The 18770-nt window shown below is 43.5% G+C and overlaps 2 protein-coding genes across 2 annotated transcripts; both read right to left on the bottom strand.

Annotated features, from left to right (window-relative positions):
- Window positions 1–601: 601 nt before the first annotated feature.
- LOC146526262 (gamma-aminobutyric acid receptor-associated protein-like 2) lies at window positions 602–5298 on the bottom strand. Its single transcript, XM_085164784.1, has 4 exons — window positions 5059–5298; window positions 2559–2614; window positions 2300–2472; window positions 602–826 (listed from the first exon to the last, which is right to left on the bottom strand). Exons 1-4 carry the CDS (start codon window positions 5090–5092, stop codon window positions 736–738), a joined length of 354 nt encoding a protein of 117 aa, XP_085020910.1. The 5' UTR covers window positions 5093–5298; the 3' UTR covers window positions 602–735.
- Window positions 5299–6630: 1332 nt separating this feature from the next.
- On the bottom strand, window positions 6631–12953 carry nqo1 (NAD(P)H dehydrogenase, quinone 1). The gene is made up of 6 exons (XM_085164736.1): window positions 12797–12953; window positions 11872–12039; window positions 10714–10844; window positions 9320–9433; window positions 8938–9039; window positions 6631–7048 (listed from the first exon to the last, which is right to left on the bottom strand). The coding sequence occupies exons 1-6, from the start codon at window positions 12798–12800 to the stop codon at window positions 6689–6691; spliced, it is 879 nt and encodes a 292-aa protein (XP_085020862.1). The 5' UTR covers window positions 12801–12953; the 3' UTR covers window positions 6631–6688.
- Window positions 12954–18770: the final 5817 nt, after the last annotated feature.

Raw genomic sequence — 18770 nt, 5'->3', positions numbered from 1 at the left:
AGGATCATCCTCAGTGCTGTGGGAGCTTTTCTGGATATTTGTTACACGTTAATATTAGTTAAAGATAACCTGAGTAAATACAAAATACACTTTTAATTGATCATTTCATTCATTCAGGGAAACAAAAGCGTCTGAAACGACACAAATGATTCTCTGCAGCATCAATCTCGTCTCATTTGTAACAATGTTGCAGTTTTTCTTTGTTTTTTGTAACTGTTGTGTCATCTGTTAACACCTCGACTGGAGGCGACACTCATGGGGATCTTTTGAGCTGAAGAGTCACATGACCCCCTGTTTGCATTAAATAACACACAGTTTGAAGAAATGAGGAAGGTGGCCAGGATTTATTTTTGGCTTTTTATTGGTTAGGTCATCCAGCTACCTTACCGTCAAATAATTCATTTTTTTAAATATCATCTTCAAAGAAGAAAGCACAACTGAAAGCAAAAGTCATTCACTCGTCACTTTTAAAAGGTGGAAACAATCAATAATAATAGTAAATCAAGGTTCCTACGAAAACACTCAAATCACAACATCAAACGAAGAGGAACTGAAATGTGACACACTGGATCTGTAAAGAGGAGGTGAGACATGAGCCGGGACAAGCACGCCGGAGTCTCCTGATGCGTATCCATGTCTGTTCCAGTCTCTGAATTTCCCTCGCTGTCTCCCAGGGGCCAAGTGAGGGCTGTGATTGGATGTGGGTGGGTGTCAGGAGGCAGCTTTTATTTCCCTCTAAAAGCCAAAGGTGTTCTCCCCGCTGTAGGCCACGTATAAAAAGCCATCCTCATCCTTCTCCTTCTCGTACAGCTGCCCCATCGTGATGCTGAAACATGGAGGGAGACGCAACGCCGTCACTGAACGCCAAATAAGAAAACAATCCACCGCAGAAAAGACACCGACAAATCCGCCTGGTTAGCATTTTTTCATAAATAACACCAGAAATATGTGAACATTTGGAGGCGTAAACGCCCTGTATTTATATAGCGCTTTACTTAGTCTCTAAGGACCCCAAAGCGCTTTACATATTCAGTCATCCACACATCCACACACTGGTGATGGCAGCTACATTGTAGCCACAGCCACCCTGGGGCGCACTGACAGAGGCGAGGCTGCCGGACACTGGCGCCCTCTGACCACCACCAGTAGGCAACGGGTGAAGTGTCTTGCCCAAGGACACAACGACCGAGACTGTCCAAGCCGGGGCTCGAACCGGCAACCTTCCGATTACAAGACGAACTCCCGACTCTAGAGCCACGATCGCCCAAGTGATGCACACTAGTACATGAAGAGCGACCGACAGCCTGTAAACAACGGTAGACTTGTTTACAGCGCCGTTTACAGATAACAAGCAAGCGAATAATGCAGAAAACTGATTTTTAGATGGGAAACTGTTGTTGAAGTACAGAGAGAGAGAGAGCTGTGCATGAAGTGTGATTTTATCCTGGTGGAAGCAAAACAGCAAAAGTCAGAGTGAATTCATGACGATGTTTATGTGAAGCGTAGTTTGGATCTTCTTTTGCTGCTGGTTTGGTGAATTTTGGTTGGAGAGACATCAAACTAACAGCTTCAGAATCAGCACAAAATGGACGTAAACACAAAGCTCGACCTGCCGAAACATCAGAATCAGCGAGCTGTCGGCTTTCAGCCCCGACCGTGTCCGTGCCGTCGGGTGAGAAAGGCGACATCTCACTGATCCTGATCCGAGCTTTGTGTTTACGTCTTTGTGCAGAATCCGTGTTCCTGCTCTCAGTTACTGTTTTAGCTGTTTGGTGGTTGTTGAAATGTTGTGAGGTTTAACCTGAGATTCTGGTTTCAGGCAAAATAAATTAATATTAAAAAACCGATTCAGGATTTAATGAATCGATTTTACGTTATCCAAGCCAGAATCGATTTTAATCGATAAATCGATTATCAAAACCCAGCAAGTGGAAACTGACCCACTAACACTGAAACACTGAGACGTGCAGCATTATGACAAAACTGAATGAATACAGTATTAAATGAATGACGGAAGATTTACAGTTTTCATCTGTTGTGTTTTGCAGCAGATTAAATATCTTCCTGTCTTTAATCATTCGTCCTCCAAAAGCCGAGCAGATTAATGGAAAATTAAAGATCATAGATATGATGTCTTTAATCTGAAGACCTTTGAAACTGAAACGGTTAATGGTGGCGGCCCTCAACCCTTCAACCCTCACACGACCTGAAGTTACAGAGCGAGGTCATTTCACATCTCATTACTTTACTTTATAATATAAAAATCAGACAGCGAGCTCCTCTGAAAGGCCGAGCTCACCTGGACTGAGGCACCGTCTTATCCACAAACAGGAAGATGGCCTTCTCCGAGGGCAGCTGGATGCGTTTCCTGATGATCCACATGAACTGGGCCACTGTGATGTCAGAGGGGACCAGGTACTTCCTCTTGTCGATGTCCACGATCTGTGATCCCGACACTTTCTCCACGATCACCTGAACGCAACAACACACACATTTCATCATCGGCGAACTGGCCGACTTGCAGAAGCAGCCGCCCACGCGTCGTCGCGCTCACTCACCGGGACGCGGTCAGGGTACTTGTTGCGGATTTTGGCTGACTCTATGCATCGATGTTCTGCAGGAGACAAAGAAACACGCCGGTTAGTCTGACGGGTGTTTCTCGCCACCTCGGGCTGTTTCCAAGTGAAATAAAAAAAATGAAAGTTAACCAAAATGAAACTATGAAGAAAATTATTATTATTTTAACAATAATGAAACAAGAAACTGACTCTGAGTTCTCACTTGATTAAACCACAGAAAAAAACATGATTAAAAAGACAGAAAACTACAATAACGATCAAACGGATGCAAATTATAAGCAGCAAATAACAAAAAACAGACATTACAAAGAGCCGCTATTCATTGCAATCAAATGTTCAACTTAATTCAACATATTTATATTATTGCCCAACGGCTTTGCATGATTCACAGTTCAAAATAAGCCTTCTTTATCTCATACAGAGCCTTGTTTCATGTGAACATCCACCAGGAGCAGTGGATATGTGACAGGGTTTAACAAATGCAGATTTAAGTCCACTTCAATCAGTGAAAAAAGGTTTTCAGTAACTTTCTAAATGCAAAGGCAAGCTTTTGCTCCCTGCAGCGCCCCCTGTGGTGTGGAGGCTAGCTTCAGCAGCTTGTTTACATGTACCAAATATTATCAGCCTTCCTAAATGATCAATAAAAGCTACATTTCAAAAAAAGCAGCTGACTTCTTCAGTTTAAGTCTTTAGGTCCCTGGTGGTTATGTGAGGAGTTCCTCAGACAGCTCTCAGCACCTCCTGCTGCTGATTATGACAGAGATCGATATCTGACGGTGGAGTTGTTGTCAGTTAACACCACCTCTGACCGCCCGAACACCTTCGATCCGCTCACTCAAAAGAAGAACGTGCAGGCACTGAACCTTTAATAAAACATCACCACGTTGCCTCTGTGACATCACGCTGCATGCATTCCTGCAAGTATTTATTCTGGCAAATATTTGCACTAAAGTAAAATAATGACTCTCGTTTCTAACAGTTCAACAGCTCCGTTTCCTTCAGATCATTCGTTTTCACTATGTCACATAAATTAAAGATGAATGAGCACAAATGGACAAAAATCCTTATCGCGGTTTGTGGTCAGCTGGCTGAAACAGCGCGCGGCAACCACATCTTATCTTTCACAGGAAGCACCGGGGGTGCCCTGAGCGCCTGTTCAGGTTTCACAGTTGGCCGCCACAGACATGCTAATTGCTGCAGTTGCTTCTAGTTTGCATGGAAGATACTGAATTATCTGCAAACCCTCGCTAACTACTTCCTGGACTGTAGTGAAACACAAAGTGCTTTTGTGTTTTGCATTTTTCTCATTTTTACAGCTAGAAATTAGCGAGCATTTCCAGACATGTCAGCATCTTCCTTCCAAACAGCGACTGCGGCGACGTGTAGCGACCTAAGCAATCGCAGGAAGGTCCATACAGGTAGCACCGTGTACCGTAAACCTCCAACCAGGCCCCTCATTGACCGAGGACCGTGTGACTCTGTGGGGCCTTGTTCACGCCACCCTACAGCATCACAATGGCAAAATGGTGGACAGGTTAATGGTCACTACAAACCCTAAATAGTGCTAGCTTGAAAGAAAGAACCATAAATACTTTCTTAAGCTTTTATTATAACAACATTTAATAAATGACACAAAAAAGTTACCACTGATTTTTTTAACCTAAATCAATGGGGGGGGGGGGGGGCCTTCACCAACATGTGCTTGTCTTTCTTAACGCAGACAACATTTGTACTATTTTAAATCCTACAAATAATATTTCATGATAAGTTTCAACCACTGGCAGAAGTCAACTTACACAATATTTATTACAATTGCGTAATTATAGAATAATACAACATTTTTATGTGAAATTAATGGATATAAGATTATATTACAGTAACACAATCACAGGGAAGGTGCTCCTGCACTCCTCCTGCACTTCACTAAGTGAGTTTTCCTGATTACCTTGATTTACTTTACTGTACTTCAGCTGTAACTGAGCACCTCAGCACATGTCTACACAGATGTTTCCAGCTGTGTTGCATGCGGCTGGCCCGCAGTGTTCGAGCTGTTTGGTCATCCAGCTGCTGATGAACTGCGAGCAGAGGCGAGGCCCGACTAGCAACTCGCTGAGCCAGTATACACGATTAGCCTGAAACTGGGTCGTCGTGTTAACAACAAAGACACGATGGTTTGTCCGCCTCCACGAGCCCAGTACACGGCTTTAATACTACGGGTTTAAAAATTAACGTTAACAGGAGCGGACATCAACATTTACACCTGTATGTCCCCGTTAATGGATCGCTGGCTCCTCTATGGACAAAAGCCTGGAGGGCAGGCCCGGCTCCCCGCAGGGCCCGTTTACCAGCGACACCTTAGAAACTTTAAAGCCCACATTAACTCCCATACGGAAGAATAAACAGCTAGACTTTTATAACATAATAATAACAACTCATAACTATTTTTCTTCACTAATCAGAACGTCGCCTCCATTCTTACCCAAAGAGTGGTCTTCTTTGAACATCCATTTCATGTTTGCCGTTTCCGGGCTCCTCTCGTCGGTGCAGCGGGCTGTAAACGCGACTCACGGTTAAATTTGGGGCTCAACAATCTTCCCGCTCGCTGTCCTCTCAGTTTTAATCACAAACGAACACACGGCTCGGCAACTCCCAGCGCTCCAGCTACACAACAACAACAACAACAGCAACAATCCTCTTCTTCACGATCAGCCTACTGAGCCCCGCCCAGCCCGTGACGTCACCAAGGCCCCTACCATTCCGCCATGTAAAGGGGGGAGAGAAAGACGGAAACGTCGACTCTTTCGCTCTGTAAACGTAATAATAACGAACAAGCAATGGCGAAATGCATCGTAACTAGGCTAATAACCACATAAGACCTAAGTAAGATTAAATGTTTCCATTTCACTGTATGTATAAGCCGATATTAACATCTCACATGGTAGTTTATGCACTGTTCCCCCCCCGTAATGATGCGCAGTCATACCTCCTCCTCCTCGCTACAACATAAACACAACCAGCATTACAGCGTTGTCCCCACAGACATGCGCAGTTTGAATCCCTTAAATGCAACCATTACTTTCGTTATCAAATGCTGAGTATTAAGAATGTTTTATGATGTCGTGGCAGGGCTAAGACTTCTACAACAATTAATTGATATTAAGATATAAATGAATAAATATCTATCTTCCTGTTTTGCTTTGAAAGGAGAGATCCAGAGCACAGCCTCCAACTACAAACCCATGGCCTTGGTAATTCTGCTTCTGGAGGTGTTGCAATCAGAAACGTGTCATTGCTTTTTTTCTCTTCTGGTTTTATTCGAGTAACAGAACTAATCTGTCCTGAACCTTACATAACAGGGGGGTCAAACTCATTTTACATCATGGACATACAGAAAAAGCTCTGGTAGCTTTTTGCCAAGACTGTCCTGAATTTTGGACTAACTAAAAGTTTATATTTAAAGATGAAAATAATAATTGAATTTTTTAAAAAAAATAATTTTTCTGTTTTTCTATCTATTACTGGCTTTGGGCAAGGTCTTTGTCAGTAAAATAATTTGTAAAAATCTGAAAATACAAATAAAAGCTCAATAACTTGTGCCCTGGGTATGGCGTCTTTTCTATACCCATTCAGCCCACAAACTTTATGTTTGACATTCCTGCTTTAGAGTTTTACAAAATAAATAAAAACCAAAGGCATGAATACATCTGGGATTTTTAAAACCTTTCCAAAAGCTGACTCACTAAAACAATATTTTTAAAAAGCTGGCATTAAGTAATTCAGTTATATAAAAGCAGGTGGGTGCAACTTAAAATGTTACATTTAATGAAATCTGGTAAAATAAACTTTATTTGATTAGGATACATTCACTTTACATCAAGCATAATTTCTTTGATGATTTTTTGAATACATAAAACTTTTATTTCATACATTTCAGTTACACTTTCATCAAATGTATTGCTTCATGTTTATGAAGACAGAATATTTTTTAGAGTAAAAGCTTTTCTGTGTTCAGATATTCTAAAAAAAGAAAATGCTCCGGCACCAAAATAAGTGCTTTAATACAAAGTTTTATTCAAACTTCAGTAAACGTGTCTAAAACCACACGTGAATTACACTGTACGAATGGAGGCACACGCCTTCTTCCCGTGGCCTCGTTCGTCTTCCGCTGTGGCCGCTCTGGTCTGGTTATCGGGCGGCAGCGGCTTCCCCAGGTGGTGTCCTGTGGAGATGCCGAGAGGCTGCGTCGCTAGTTCCGCCTTCACTTCCGGCCGAAGTAAGAATCCTCCCTGAAAGCTGAGGTCAAAGAGCTCACAGCGGGCAAAGCTCAAAGGACTTTCTGTAAGTAGTCCTTTGAGTCGAGTCCGCCACCCCTCGAGCATCGCGGCTCGTGCAGCTGGGGGACTGTGAGCCGGACTCCAGAAAATCTGAGGAGCCAGAACCTGAAATCCACAGAAGTACAGAATCCCATTCTGGAAGAAACAAGAGCAGGAAGAGGGAGGAAGATTATTCCACAAGCATTCATCTTTGGGTTTGTTATTTGTGTAGCTTTCCATCTTATGCCCTTCTTTATCAACTTTAATTGTGTTAGGGTTTTGTCTCTGTGCTCAGTCATTTCCTGTTTTATTTTGGTAGCTCTTTATTTCCTTGATTATTTTCACCTGTTTCTTGTTACCTAGCTGTTTTCACTCCAATCATTAACCGTCAGCTGTTGGCCTCCCAGTCTACGTCCACACATACCCGGGTATTTTTGAAAACGCAGATTTTCTATGCGTTTGCACCTTTCGTCCACACGTAAACGGCGTTTTCGGTCACTGAAAATGGAGATTTCTAAAAAATCCGGCCAGGGTGGATATTTTCTAAAACTCGGTTTTTGCATTTACGTGTGGACGAGAAAAACGGAGAAAACGCAGCGTCAAAGGTGTGCGCCTTTTTTGACGTCACACTGTGCGCCACGTTATTGTTTCGGTGAAATTAATTTCTACAATACTGTTACTTGTTCTCTCTGCAGTGTTTAAATACTTACATATACACACACAGTTACTGTCCCTCCACACATACGACTCGGTTCTGCTTCTATGCCCCAGCTTTGTTTACTTTTCCCACCGAGGCTTCTAGACTTCTGATTGGCCAACATTTCTACACGGTTAGGAATATAGCGCCACCTGTTGCTTTGGCATGTTCCTAGCAGCGTTTTCCTCCATTTCTGCCTTTACGTGTGGACGGGATTATTTTTTAAAATGAAAACGGAAAATCTCCGTTTTCAAAAGCACCCGTGTACGTGTGGACGTAGCCCCAGTCTTATCATCATCTGATGCTTGTTCTCATTCACTTCATGGATTTTCTGTATTCTGGGTTCCTGCTTTGAGTCAGTTTTGTTTATGTTTACCTTCAGCTTCTGTTATTTGATAAAAAGAGAGAAACAAAAGTCCCAAAAGAACTTTGAACTTTTGAACTGCACATACCAACAGCTCGGTGACTGGCTCTTATCTCTTTTTATGTAATCACACCCACATCAGCAGTGTTGCTGCTTTTCAAAGACTCCTGATGCTCAGTTATAGCTTCATATTTTTTTCCTTGGACTTTCCTACTGTAGCTTTGCATGAATTAGAGGCGCTCCTTTATCTTACACTGGGCCCCTCAGCAGTCAACAAATTATTTCTATTCAGCTCTACGAGCCTGCCTGTCAGAGGAGGCGGCTGACTGTCTGTTTGTATCAGCTGATAACGGCGGTAAATGTGCCAACGGATGAGGACAAAGTCAGCTTTGAAACACTGGAGGAGCTTCAGCGGTTTATCACAGTTTTATCAGCTGAGACACTGAATCACATTTGTACCTGTGCGTGCTGCAGCTTGTTAGGATCAGAATAAGATGATCCTTTGGGACAAAATATGCCCCTTCACTACAATAACCATACACATTGAAAAAAAAAAAAAGAGCTTTGAGGGCCAGGCCCGTCTCCCTGACGCCGTACCACATCCATCAGCTGGTGTGTGACTGAGAGGCTCCAGTGGATTTGATAAAATTGCGACATTTAATAACTGAGGAATGTAAACAACATCTGTCTCCAACAGGTTTCTGTATGTGAGATTAGGATTACAGTGGATCCTCTGAGTTTGTTACTATTCTGCAGTTTGAAGTTTTTAATTCTTTTGTTTGATTTGTTGCAGCATTATTGAGTCTTTGATTTTCCTCCTAAGAACTTTGTTTTGTGTGTTCTGGTTCATGATGTTGCCTTAATGTTTTGACTTCTCATCTTACTGCATAGTTGTGCATGCCAATTAATTATATAATTTACTATGCTTGTAGTAAGTTGTGAATTCTTGGTCTTTGTTTTGAGTTTATTTCTCAGGTGTCTCACCTGCAGAGGCCACAGGGTGACGTTGATGTCCCCGTTGATGCCGTCAGGCTGAAACATCGTCGGAGCTGCTCCGGTCGTGAACGACAACATGGCTTTTTTATCCTTAGAGGAAATATAACATAGTGTTGGATAACCAGAACAAAACACGTCCACAAAGAAAAGCTCTTTATTTTATCAACACCAAGTTTTCCAATAATTTTCAAACATATGCACAGAAATTCCTTTGTTGTCTTTTGCTTTTCATCTCTGACACATGAGCGCATCACCTGACTGTCCCACCTAAATGTAGGTTGAATCGATAAATCCAGACTGATATTAATGGAGTTGGTTGTGTTATTTGTTGCATCCTTCTAATGATTTGATGTTCTCTGCTGAAACGTACCTTGAATATCCCGTTATCGTACATCTTTTCCAGGGAGAAAGCGAAGCCCTGTGACAGCACTCTGTCTATCCAGCCCTTCATGACGGCGGGAAAACTGAACCAGTACAAAGGAAACTACAGAAGGAAAAATAATGTTGTATTAATACCATTCAGAGTTTTATTATTCTCAGTCATTTTCTAGTTCAACACTCTTTTACATCAAGCATTTCCAAAGACGCAAACATGCCTGTACTAAAAGCTGCAGTTCCCCTAATGTCCAGCAGAGGCAGAAGTGAGTCAGTCCCCATAGACTTCCATGTTAAAACTTTACAACAGAAACAAACATGTTTACAGCCTGGTAGCTGGTCTCTGTACATGGAAGAATGTTTCTATAACCAGTGTTGGGAAGGTTACTTTTAAAATGTGTCCCACTACAGATTACAGAATACAGGCCCCAAAATGTATTTTGTAACGTATTCTGAATACTTTGGATTACTTTGTGGAGGTAAGCATGGACGACACAGAGCTCTCAGTTCTCACTCCTTCTTGATTCCTCTCCAAAATCAACTGAACACATCGCGCCACAAAACACAGCAACACACTTCCTCAACACTGGGTGTGAGTGGAGCCCTCTAGTGGTCCACCACAACTTAATATATTATCATGCTGTTTACAACTACATGAATGTGATTTATTACTATTACTGAAGGTCCGCGGCTGCGAACCGTAGTAAAGGGACCTCTGGCTAAGCCGGCCGCAGCAGCTAGCCGGCCGCAGCAGCTAGCCGGCCGCAGCAGCTAGCCGGCCGCAGCAGCTAGCCGGCCGCAGCAGCTAGCCGGCCGCAGCAGCTAGCCGGCCGCAGCAGCTAGCCGGCCGCAGCAGCTAGCCGGCCGCAGCAGCTAGCCGGCCGCTAGCTTCACCTGAAAAATTCACCAAAAATATGGCTGCTGTGAGGTCACTGTACTAACAGACCGTCCGAGAAGGCGGAGCTCCGGGTTTGGAGGATTTTGAGAATTTTATTTGCAATAGAGATACGACAGCTAGCTAAAATCTAAATCCTATTTAAATCTAAATTTATTTCTAAAACCACTTTACTTCATGTTGCTCAGATGGCGGTTTTATTAGTCTGTGTTCTGCTTCACTTTAAATATTCTGACCTTTCATGAATCCGCCTCAGGAATAATCTTTCAGAAGAACAACAACATTCCCGATGAGCAGGGCGATTTAAGGAGCTTGTTGAATTTAGAACACAGAAGCTGAACATTACAAACCATTAAAAATGGAACTAATCTCTGTATTCTCAGGACAATCCAGGATGTGGGCTCACTTGTGTTTGTGGACACGATGGAGAGGTTACTCATCATGCAATGGGAAGTTGTGACACTCAATAACTGCAGCTTTTAGTGACCTCTGACCTGGAAGATGATGAGTTCGGCGTCTGTTACTTTGCGCTGCTCAGCTACGATGTCTTCGCTGAGACGGCCCTCCATCCCGGCGTGCATGGTCTCTTCTCCGTACTGGAAATGCTCAGAGTTCCTCACATCACCTGAACACAACACACTCAGTCAGAATCTCACTGGGAGGTTTTATCGGTTCACTTTAATTGGGTGTTTTCAACCCAGAGGCACCTTTTCTATATAAAACAAACCTTTGAGAGTTATTTCACTGATACCCATAAAAGGCCATAATTTATTAACACATGTGATGCTTGTGAGGGGAGATCTCACAAGGCAAATCTCACATAGTCCTGAGAAAACTGAAGAAACCCTGAAACATCCCTTCAGGTCAGCATCTAAGGTCTGAGTGCAAAGCTGAGGCAGCAGAGCCGTTTGGTGGGTAGTTTCAAAGTGTTTGATGAGGTGATGAAGGCGAGGTTAGCAAGAGTCACATGGCAATGAGTCCAATCATTAAAAGTTCTGATGATAGTTCAGGGCGCACAGGGGCTGTTTTTCACCGGGAGACGTGTCTTAAAGTTTCAGCTTCCTCTTTGGTGTCCACTGCACACAGAAGATGTGTCACCATGAGGAGCTGCAGAGCATGCCCAGTCTGAGCACTACAGCATTAAAGAGCAGACTACAGCAGACAAAGAAATGATTAGCCTGCGAATCAGACCAAGGTATGTTTCCTTCACTTTAAATATTTACACAGATTTGAAGGTGAGGATTTAAAGGTGAGGTGATGGACCACAAACTGAGAGACACACAGAGAGCAGCGTTAAAGCTTGAGTTGGTGTTTTCCCAGGATTTGCTGACAATCAGAAAGATGAAGCTCGGCTCAAAACGTGCCCAAAGACACAAAACAACAAAGAATAAATATGTCAGCTGAACGCAGACGAAGCACAAAAAAGGCCAAAAACTGACTGACAGATGCAACGTGAGCTCAGAGAGACGCCTGCAGTCATCTCTGTCTCGCAGCATCTGAAGTCATGAAAGGTTAAATGTACAAACAAGATGAGCTCCTGCTCTCTGCTCTGATTTAAAAATAAAAAGATGAAAAAAACTGTAAAGCACTGATGATGAAACAAGCAATAGTTGTGTGTGTGTGTGTGTGTGTTCCCCGTGTGGGGGGGTCACCGATGATGTCATCCCGCGTGGCACTGGCTTTGAAGTTCATGGCGTACAGGTCAGACACGACGACCTCGTATCCCTGCAGCTTCAGCTCCTGCAGCGCCACGTCTCGAGCCGCTGCGTTGAACGAAGCCGGACTCTGGTGGGCGTAAACGATCAGAGCGGTCTTCTGAGCTGACACACACACACACACACACGCACGCACACACACACACACACACACACACAGAGCTGTTAAACCTTGAGGCTGAAATCAAGTTTGATGACTTTCTTTATCGTGTTGCTCAAAATATGAAAATTGGAACAAACTAATGAAAAAAATGAAAAGAGTTCAAATTTAAATCTGGATGTTTATCAGAAACATTTCCTCTTCCACAGTAAACACAGACGCACAGCTTGTCCGACACAATCGAGCTTTAAATAGCGTTTCTAAATACAAAAGACAGGAAGCAGAAAATCCTGTAAATAACGTTTAAGTCGCAGCAGGCTGACCGCAGGATTTCTGTAATTATAAATTCCTCCTCGTCCATCTGGATATAAGAACAAAAACACATTCCTTTGTTTTGTTTTTAGCTTATTTTTTTATTTCATGCACAGCTTCAGAAGTCCGAGAGAATAAAAAAAGAAACACGAAGCCTCCAATTTTGTTTTTCCTTCCACTTTAACCAATAAGCAAATGTGAGAACACCCAGTGTGTGGTGTATTAATTCATTACTCTATTTTACATCCTACAGTGATCCATTATCGACCAACCTGAAAATCTTTCTTCATTTGAGGTAATAAAAAAAATACAAATACTTGGAAATATAAAGAAAGACATAAACCTGAGGTTTGTTTGGGAGCTGTGTGCATGCACACGGTCTGCCCACAGGACGCTCAGCAGTTTATACATTTATTTCTCACATTTCTGACAATGAGCGCAGACACTTACCCATGCTGCGTCTGCTGGACCCGTCGGCACAGGAGACCGAGCTCGCGGGGCTTCTTATAGGCCCACGGCTTTGTTAGCGTGAGAAACACGTTAGATCAGATGTCAGGATAGAACAAACCTGTCTGAGAGTCATAACAACCGTGGGGGGTGGGGCTTGTTGTCAGAGTGCAGGGCCGGTTCAGCGGGGTGCTTTGAGAGGGAGGAGTGTTGTGTGCAGTGTTGCCAACTTAGCGACTTTGTCGCTATATTTAGCGAGTTTTCAGACCCCCTTAGCGACTCTTTTTCTAAAAAGCGACTAGCGACAAATCTGGCGACTTTTTCTGGTATTATTGGAGACTTATTTATGACGACTTTTTGACGTGAAAACGCATATCGCTCTTACTCTCAACAAGCAGCGGTGCTGCCGTGGGCGCCTCACCCGTGCCAAAGTGCTCACGGGTGGAGGATAGTCCTCCCCCAGCTGCTATCAGGGCAGGAGATCTTCACACCTGTGCGTCCAAACTGCAAATGAATCGCGCATGAGCGAAGCCGCTGCTCCCGCACTGACTGTAATGCAGTCAGTTCTTCCTTTACTGTTATGCTGTTTTGTGGACCACAAGGTTTAAAACTACTTAAACACACACTCTCACACACAAAGTAACTCTCCCAGAGTGCCTATTTCGGGTCACTTTTGCCGGTCCAGGCCCGGGTAAAGGAGCAGGGTTGGAATTGTGACATTAAAAAAAACAATAATTGCTAAAATAAATTTAATTTGTAGTTCTAAATAAATTCTAAATGCATTTAGGACGTTTTTTACTCACTTTATGTCTCGTCCACGATGTTATTTCTCTCTCCAACAACGTAGGTTACAATTACATTAGCATGACAAATTATGCAAATTAGGTGATGACGTCATCTGGCGACTTCTAGCGACTTTTAGGACAGCCAATAGCGATTTTTCCTTACTAAGGAGTTGGCAACACTGGTTGTGTGCAGTGTTGCCAACTCCTCAGTAAGGAAAATCGCTATCGGCTGTCCTAAAAGTCGCCAAATGACATCATCACCTAATTTGCATAATTTGTCATGCTAATGTAATTGTAACCTACGTTGTTGGAGAGAGAAATAACATCGTGGAAGAGACATAAAGTGAGTAAAAAACGTCCTAAATGCATTTAGAATTTATTTAGAACTACAAATTAAATTTCTTTTAGCAATTATTGTTTTTTTTAATGTCACAATTCCAACCCTGCTCCTTTATCCGGGCTTGGACCGGCAAAAGTGACCCGAAATAGGCACTCTGGTGGAGTTACTGTGTGTGTGTGTGTGTTTATAAGTAGTTTTAAACCTGATCCACAAAACAGCATAAGAGTAAAAGAACTGACTGCGTTACAGTCAGTGCGGGAGCAGAGGCTTCGCTCATGCGCGATTCATTTGCCGTTTGGACGCACAGGTGTGAGCATCACCTGCCCTGATAGCAGCTGGGGGAGGACTATCCTCCACCCGTGAGCGCTTGGCACGGGTGAGGCGCCCACGGCAGCACCGCTGCTTGTTGAGAGTAAGAGCGATACGCGTTTTCACGTCAAAAAGTCGTCATAAATAAGTCTCCAATAACACCAGAAAAAGTCGCCAGATTTGTCGCTAGTTGCTTTTTAGAAAAAGAGTCGCTAAGGCGGTCTGAAAACTCGCTAAATATAGCGACAAAGTCGCTAAGTTGGCAACACTGGTTGTGTGGACTCAGCTGTGGAGCAATCCGGTCGTTCAGTCTGACGCCACTAGCCGTGTCTGGGCCTAAACTCCGCTGCAGGTCCATATATCAAACGATCACTGTGGCATTACTGAGAGTTGAAAAACATCTTTAATAAAATGATCAGCGTTCTGCTCTACCAGGTGTAACAATTGAGTTTAACATCCAGGCATCCATGAAAACGGAATTTATGACATTTAACGGAGTTAGAAGTTAGCAGGAAGTTAGCTCGCTAGCTTCTAGCTAAATACAACATAGCATGTCCTGACTGTGGGGTTTTGGAAACAAATTCAAACGTACAGCTCTGTTATCACTTCCAACATAGATGAAGACAGAAAACTAAACAGCAGTGACGTTTGTAGGGTTACTGAAGTTTGGCTAGCTGGTATATAATGATATGCTACGTGACCGCTAGCGACACAGCTATGTTAGCATAATATAAACAAGCTAACTTTTCTTCCACTCGATAAAAGTTAACGTGAGTGTTCTCGGTGGTCAGGAACAAATGTAATCGCATGGCAGGATGCTGTAAAAGGACCAAACTTCAGCAGGAGAACAACTGAGATAATCCATCCACAATACGAGGTTAGTCATTCATATACTGCTGCATGGGCTGGACTGTAGCTACATGCTAAGGTTTTAAAAACTGAGCTTAAATAAATGATTAGCGGTAATAAAAGCCGAGGGAGGTCAACAGTGATCACTGACTGTTTTAGGAGCTTTTTGAGATTAAATAGAAGAAAATACAAAACATTAAACATGTTAACAACACAAAAGCCATATTAAACGCAGACTACTTTAGTAGGATTCGTCACGTCATCACTTAACGACCGGATAAGATTGTTTTCTTTTGGCCTGCAAAAGAATGTTTGGGTCACTTTCAAAGGATTATCCTGCAGGGTCATGTGGTTTAATGCACGCTTTAATCCCGCTTCATTTCACCTTGTTAGAAGAAAAGTGGACGAAGGCGTCAGTTTGAGCAAAGCCTGATCCGTGCAGTCAGTGTCTCCAGTTTGTCTGCACATGGACTCTCATGACTGACAGCAGAGTGGACTTTCACATAGTTCACAGACGATTACAAAATCACATAATGGAGACATGATGAAGAATATGAGGCCTTTTTGATTTTGATTTTGATCTCACACAGTCCACAGGACTAAGCCTTAATCAGCCAGCCAAGCAAAAAATAAAATAACAACAAAAAAAAGATGAAGTGGAAGCAAAAAATTATAATGATAAAGTCCAAAAACAGGCTGGACATGAAAACAGCCAACGCCAACCAGGAAACCACAAGAACACCAAGAACAGGAAGACCTCACACAAAGAAAAAGGAAAGAAGGAAACCTGCAGCGAGCAGCAACGCAACACGGCGTGAGGGGAGCAGGCGGGAAATCAGCTGATACTGAGGGACAACGGTGAGGCTTTCTTACTCAGCTAACATCATGCTCGTAAACTGTCAGTACGAACCACGGCAGTGAGAAACAGGTTCTAATAGCATTATTATCCTTTTGGTCTAAAAGGGCAAAGGTCAGAGGTCAAAGTCTGATCAGGATCCACTGAAAGCTTTTCCACCTATCGTGTTTACAGACGCTCAAACGCTACAAAATCCATAATGTCTTGGCTGAGGTGAGTGGGAATCAACGAAGAAACCCAAAAACCATCGAGATTCACTGCTTAAAGGTGCAGTAGGCACCGAGTTTAAGTCACTTCCATCAGACAGGCACCGGGACCAGGACCGGGACCAGAACGAGGACCAGGACCAGAACGAGGACCAGGTCGCTGGTCATACCTGGAAAGCTCATCTGTAACCATCGTTCTCCTCCTGGACTCTCTTGGAACTCTGGATTGGATCTCCTGCTACTCCCACTGCTCTCACCTTGCCCGGACACTCGAGCGTGCATCTGAGTCCTGATTGGATAAGGCACAGACAGGAAGGAAAAAGTGATGATTATTAGTACAAATGGAAGAAGGTTATGGACTTGGATAAGTTTAGCTTCTTCCTACTCCTTTTTGAATATGTTACCATATTAATTATGACTATTCTGTTCTCCTTATGTTTTACTTTGATATTTTTTTTAAATTTTCTTTCTGCATTGTTTTAAAAGAAAATAAAGGCGTACAATTCCAGCTCCAAATAAATTCAAGATGTATGCGAGTTATGTTTCTGTAAAATATGTCTGCATTAACCTGTCTTTTCCATATCTATCAGATGTGACCTTTATCTGAATGATCCTGAGGTGGATCCCCGACACGCTACAGTTCAGGCTCAGCAGGCTGCACTATCATAGGAATGCTACCTGCACACCTGCTGTTCACCTGATTAGACCTTCAGATAAGAGTGTGCTTTACATGCTGCTGTGCAAACTGTGAATGCAGCTCTTCCAGGAATGAAGCGCAGCAGCGCTGCATGTGCAAACACACAACCAGATGGTGCAGTCTGCTCTTCTGCACCAGTGAAACATCCCAGTTTGATCCAGTGTGAACAGCAGCCAGTTGTTCAGCTGGTGCATCACAGCTGCTGCTGCCGGATCTCTGAGCACCTCAATGCTTCTGGACTCAAACCTGTAACTCCATCTCATTCACACGGAGTGAGCTCTGGAGCTATGAGGTACACGCTGAAGTGCCAAAACCTGCAGTTCCTCTAACGTCCAGCAGAGGCTCCAGCAGTGACTCCCCCTTCATAAGAACCCTACAGGGGTTTAGATTCACCAGTGTGGGTCAGCTGAAGGAAAATGGCAGTTCTGGTGAAAGTTTGTATTCACGCCGTGTCTGTGCTGCCTCTGTCAGCCGTGACCACGAACTGAGAACTGAGAAGAACTGAGAAGAACCGAGCCGGGGCCTTTCAGTGTAAGTTTTGCATGTTCTCCCTGCGCCTGCAGGTTTCCCTCCACAGTCTAAAGACTCACGCGTTAGTTTGATTCTATGCTGGCCATGTGACCTGCTGTACGAGCGCCACATGCAGTTCAAAGTGCTCCCATTGGTCAGTAAGAGGTCATAAGATTAGAAAAGCAGCTGAGCTGTGGATGTTTCTCTGATGAGGCAGAGAAGACCGTGTGTAATTGTGTTTTAATAAACTATATTTACATTCTGTCATGTTATCATGTCCTGTGTGTCTAAACTAACACAGGACAAACTCCACACAGTAAAAAAGTCTGAAGGACTTTCATGCACTTATTTCACCGTTTTTCACCAGACATTGAATTTGACCATTTGCCCATCATAGAAACACTAAAAGTTACCAGAGATTTTACAGTCGTTTTGCTCCTGAATCGAGTGTAAAACGAGGAAAAATGCTCTCTCTGCTTTCCAAAAACATTAATTAAGCTTCACTCATTCATGTCAGAAAAAGTCTAAATACACCTCTGGTTTAGAATTTGCTGTAGAAATGTATCCTGAAAATATATTTAATACTTTTATTTTATCATCAGAACATCGTCAGAGGGTTGCTGTCAGAGGAACATTACTGAGATGGCTGCTGTGAGACAGTCTGTTAGTGACACGGGGTGGAAAGGGACAAGTTTCTAGGGTTTTTTACTATGCATGTTTTGCTGTGTTTTATCTTTTTTAATATTTTAATATTGTACATTGGTTTATATTTTATGAGTTTTACTGCATGTTTTTATGGTATTTATTTGGTGACTTGTCCTGGAAAGACTCCGCCCCTACCTGATTACAAACCTAATCACACCTGGGAGGTCCCAGAGGCCAATAAGAGGGCCTGGCAGACCACAAAAAAGGAGGCTTGAGGAACACTGCTTGGAAAGAGGCTTGAGAGACGGCAGGAGTGAGTGGTGGTGCCGGAGGGCTGGTGGAGCTTGGCGTCAGGAGAGGAGGATACAGCGCCGGCAACCAGAGACGCAGAGCGAGCGGGCCGATTGCTGCAGTAACAGGAGGCCAGAGTACGCGTCTGCAGGGAATTGGAGGTGACGAGACGGGCCGGTGCTGAGTGACAGTTACAAAGAAGCGGCGGGCGGAGTTGAGAGCTCTGCCCACCCGGGGTAAGTCTCTTGACTTTCCCCTTTTAATGATTCAAAGCTGCCAAAAAGAGTAGTAACTGCTGCTGCCTCCCTCCTTTAGCGCGCCGGGGCGCAGGACGTGGAGAGGAAGGCGAGGACGCCGCCGGGTTCCCCTCCTGCACCGCTCCGCTGGATTTGTAACTTTTTAGTCACTCTTATATCGTGGCGGACGCCACCGGATTTTAGTGTTGTGTTTTATTGATTTTTATTGTGTTGTCCCCTGGCCAGGGTTGTT

The sequence above is a fragment of the Neolamprologus multifasciatus genome, chromosome 1 (genome assembly GCF_963576455.1).
Source record: "Neolamprologus multifasciatus chromosome 1, fNeoMul1.2, whole genome shotgun sequence".
In the NCBI taxonomy this organism is placed as follows: domain Eukaryota; kingdom Metazoa; phylum Chordata; class Actinopteri; order Cichliformes; family Cichlidae; genus Neolamprologus; species Neolamprologus multifasciatus.
Note: the sequence above shows the minus strand (reverse complement) of the source record. Positions and strands in the feature narration are given on the sequence as shown.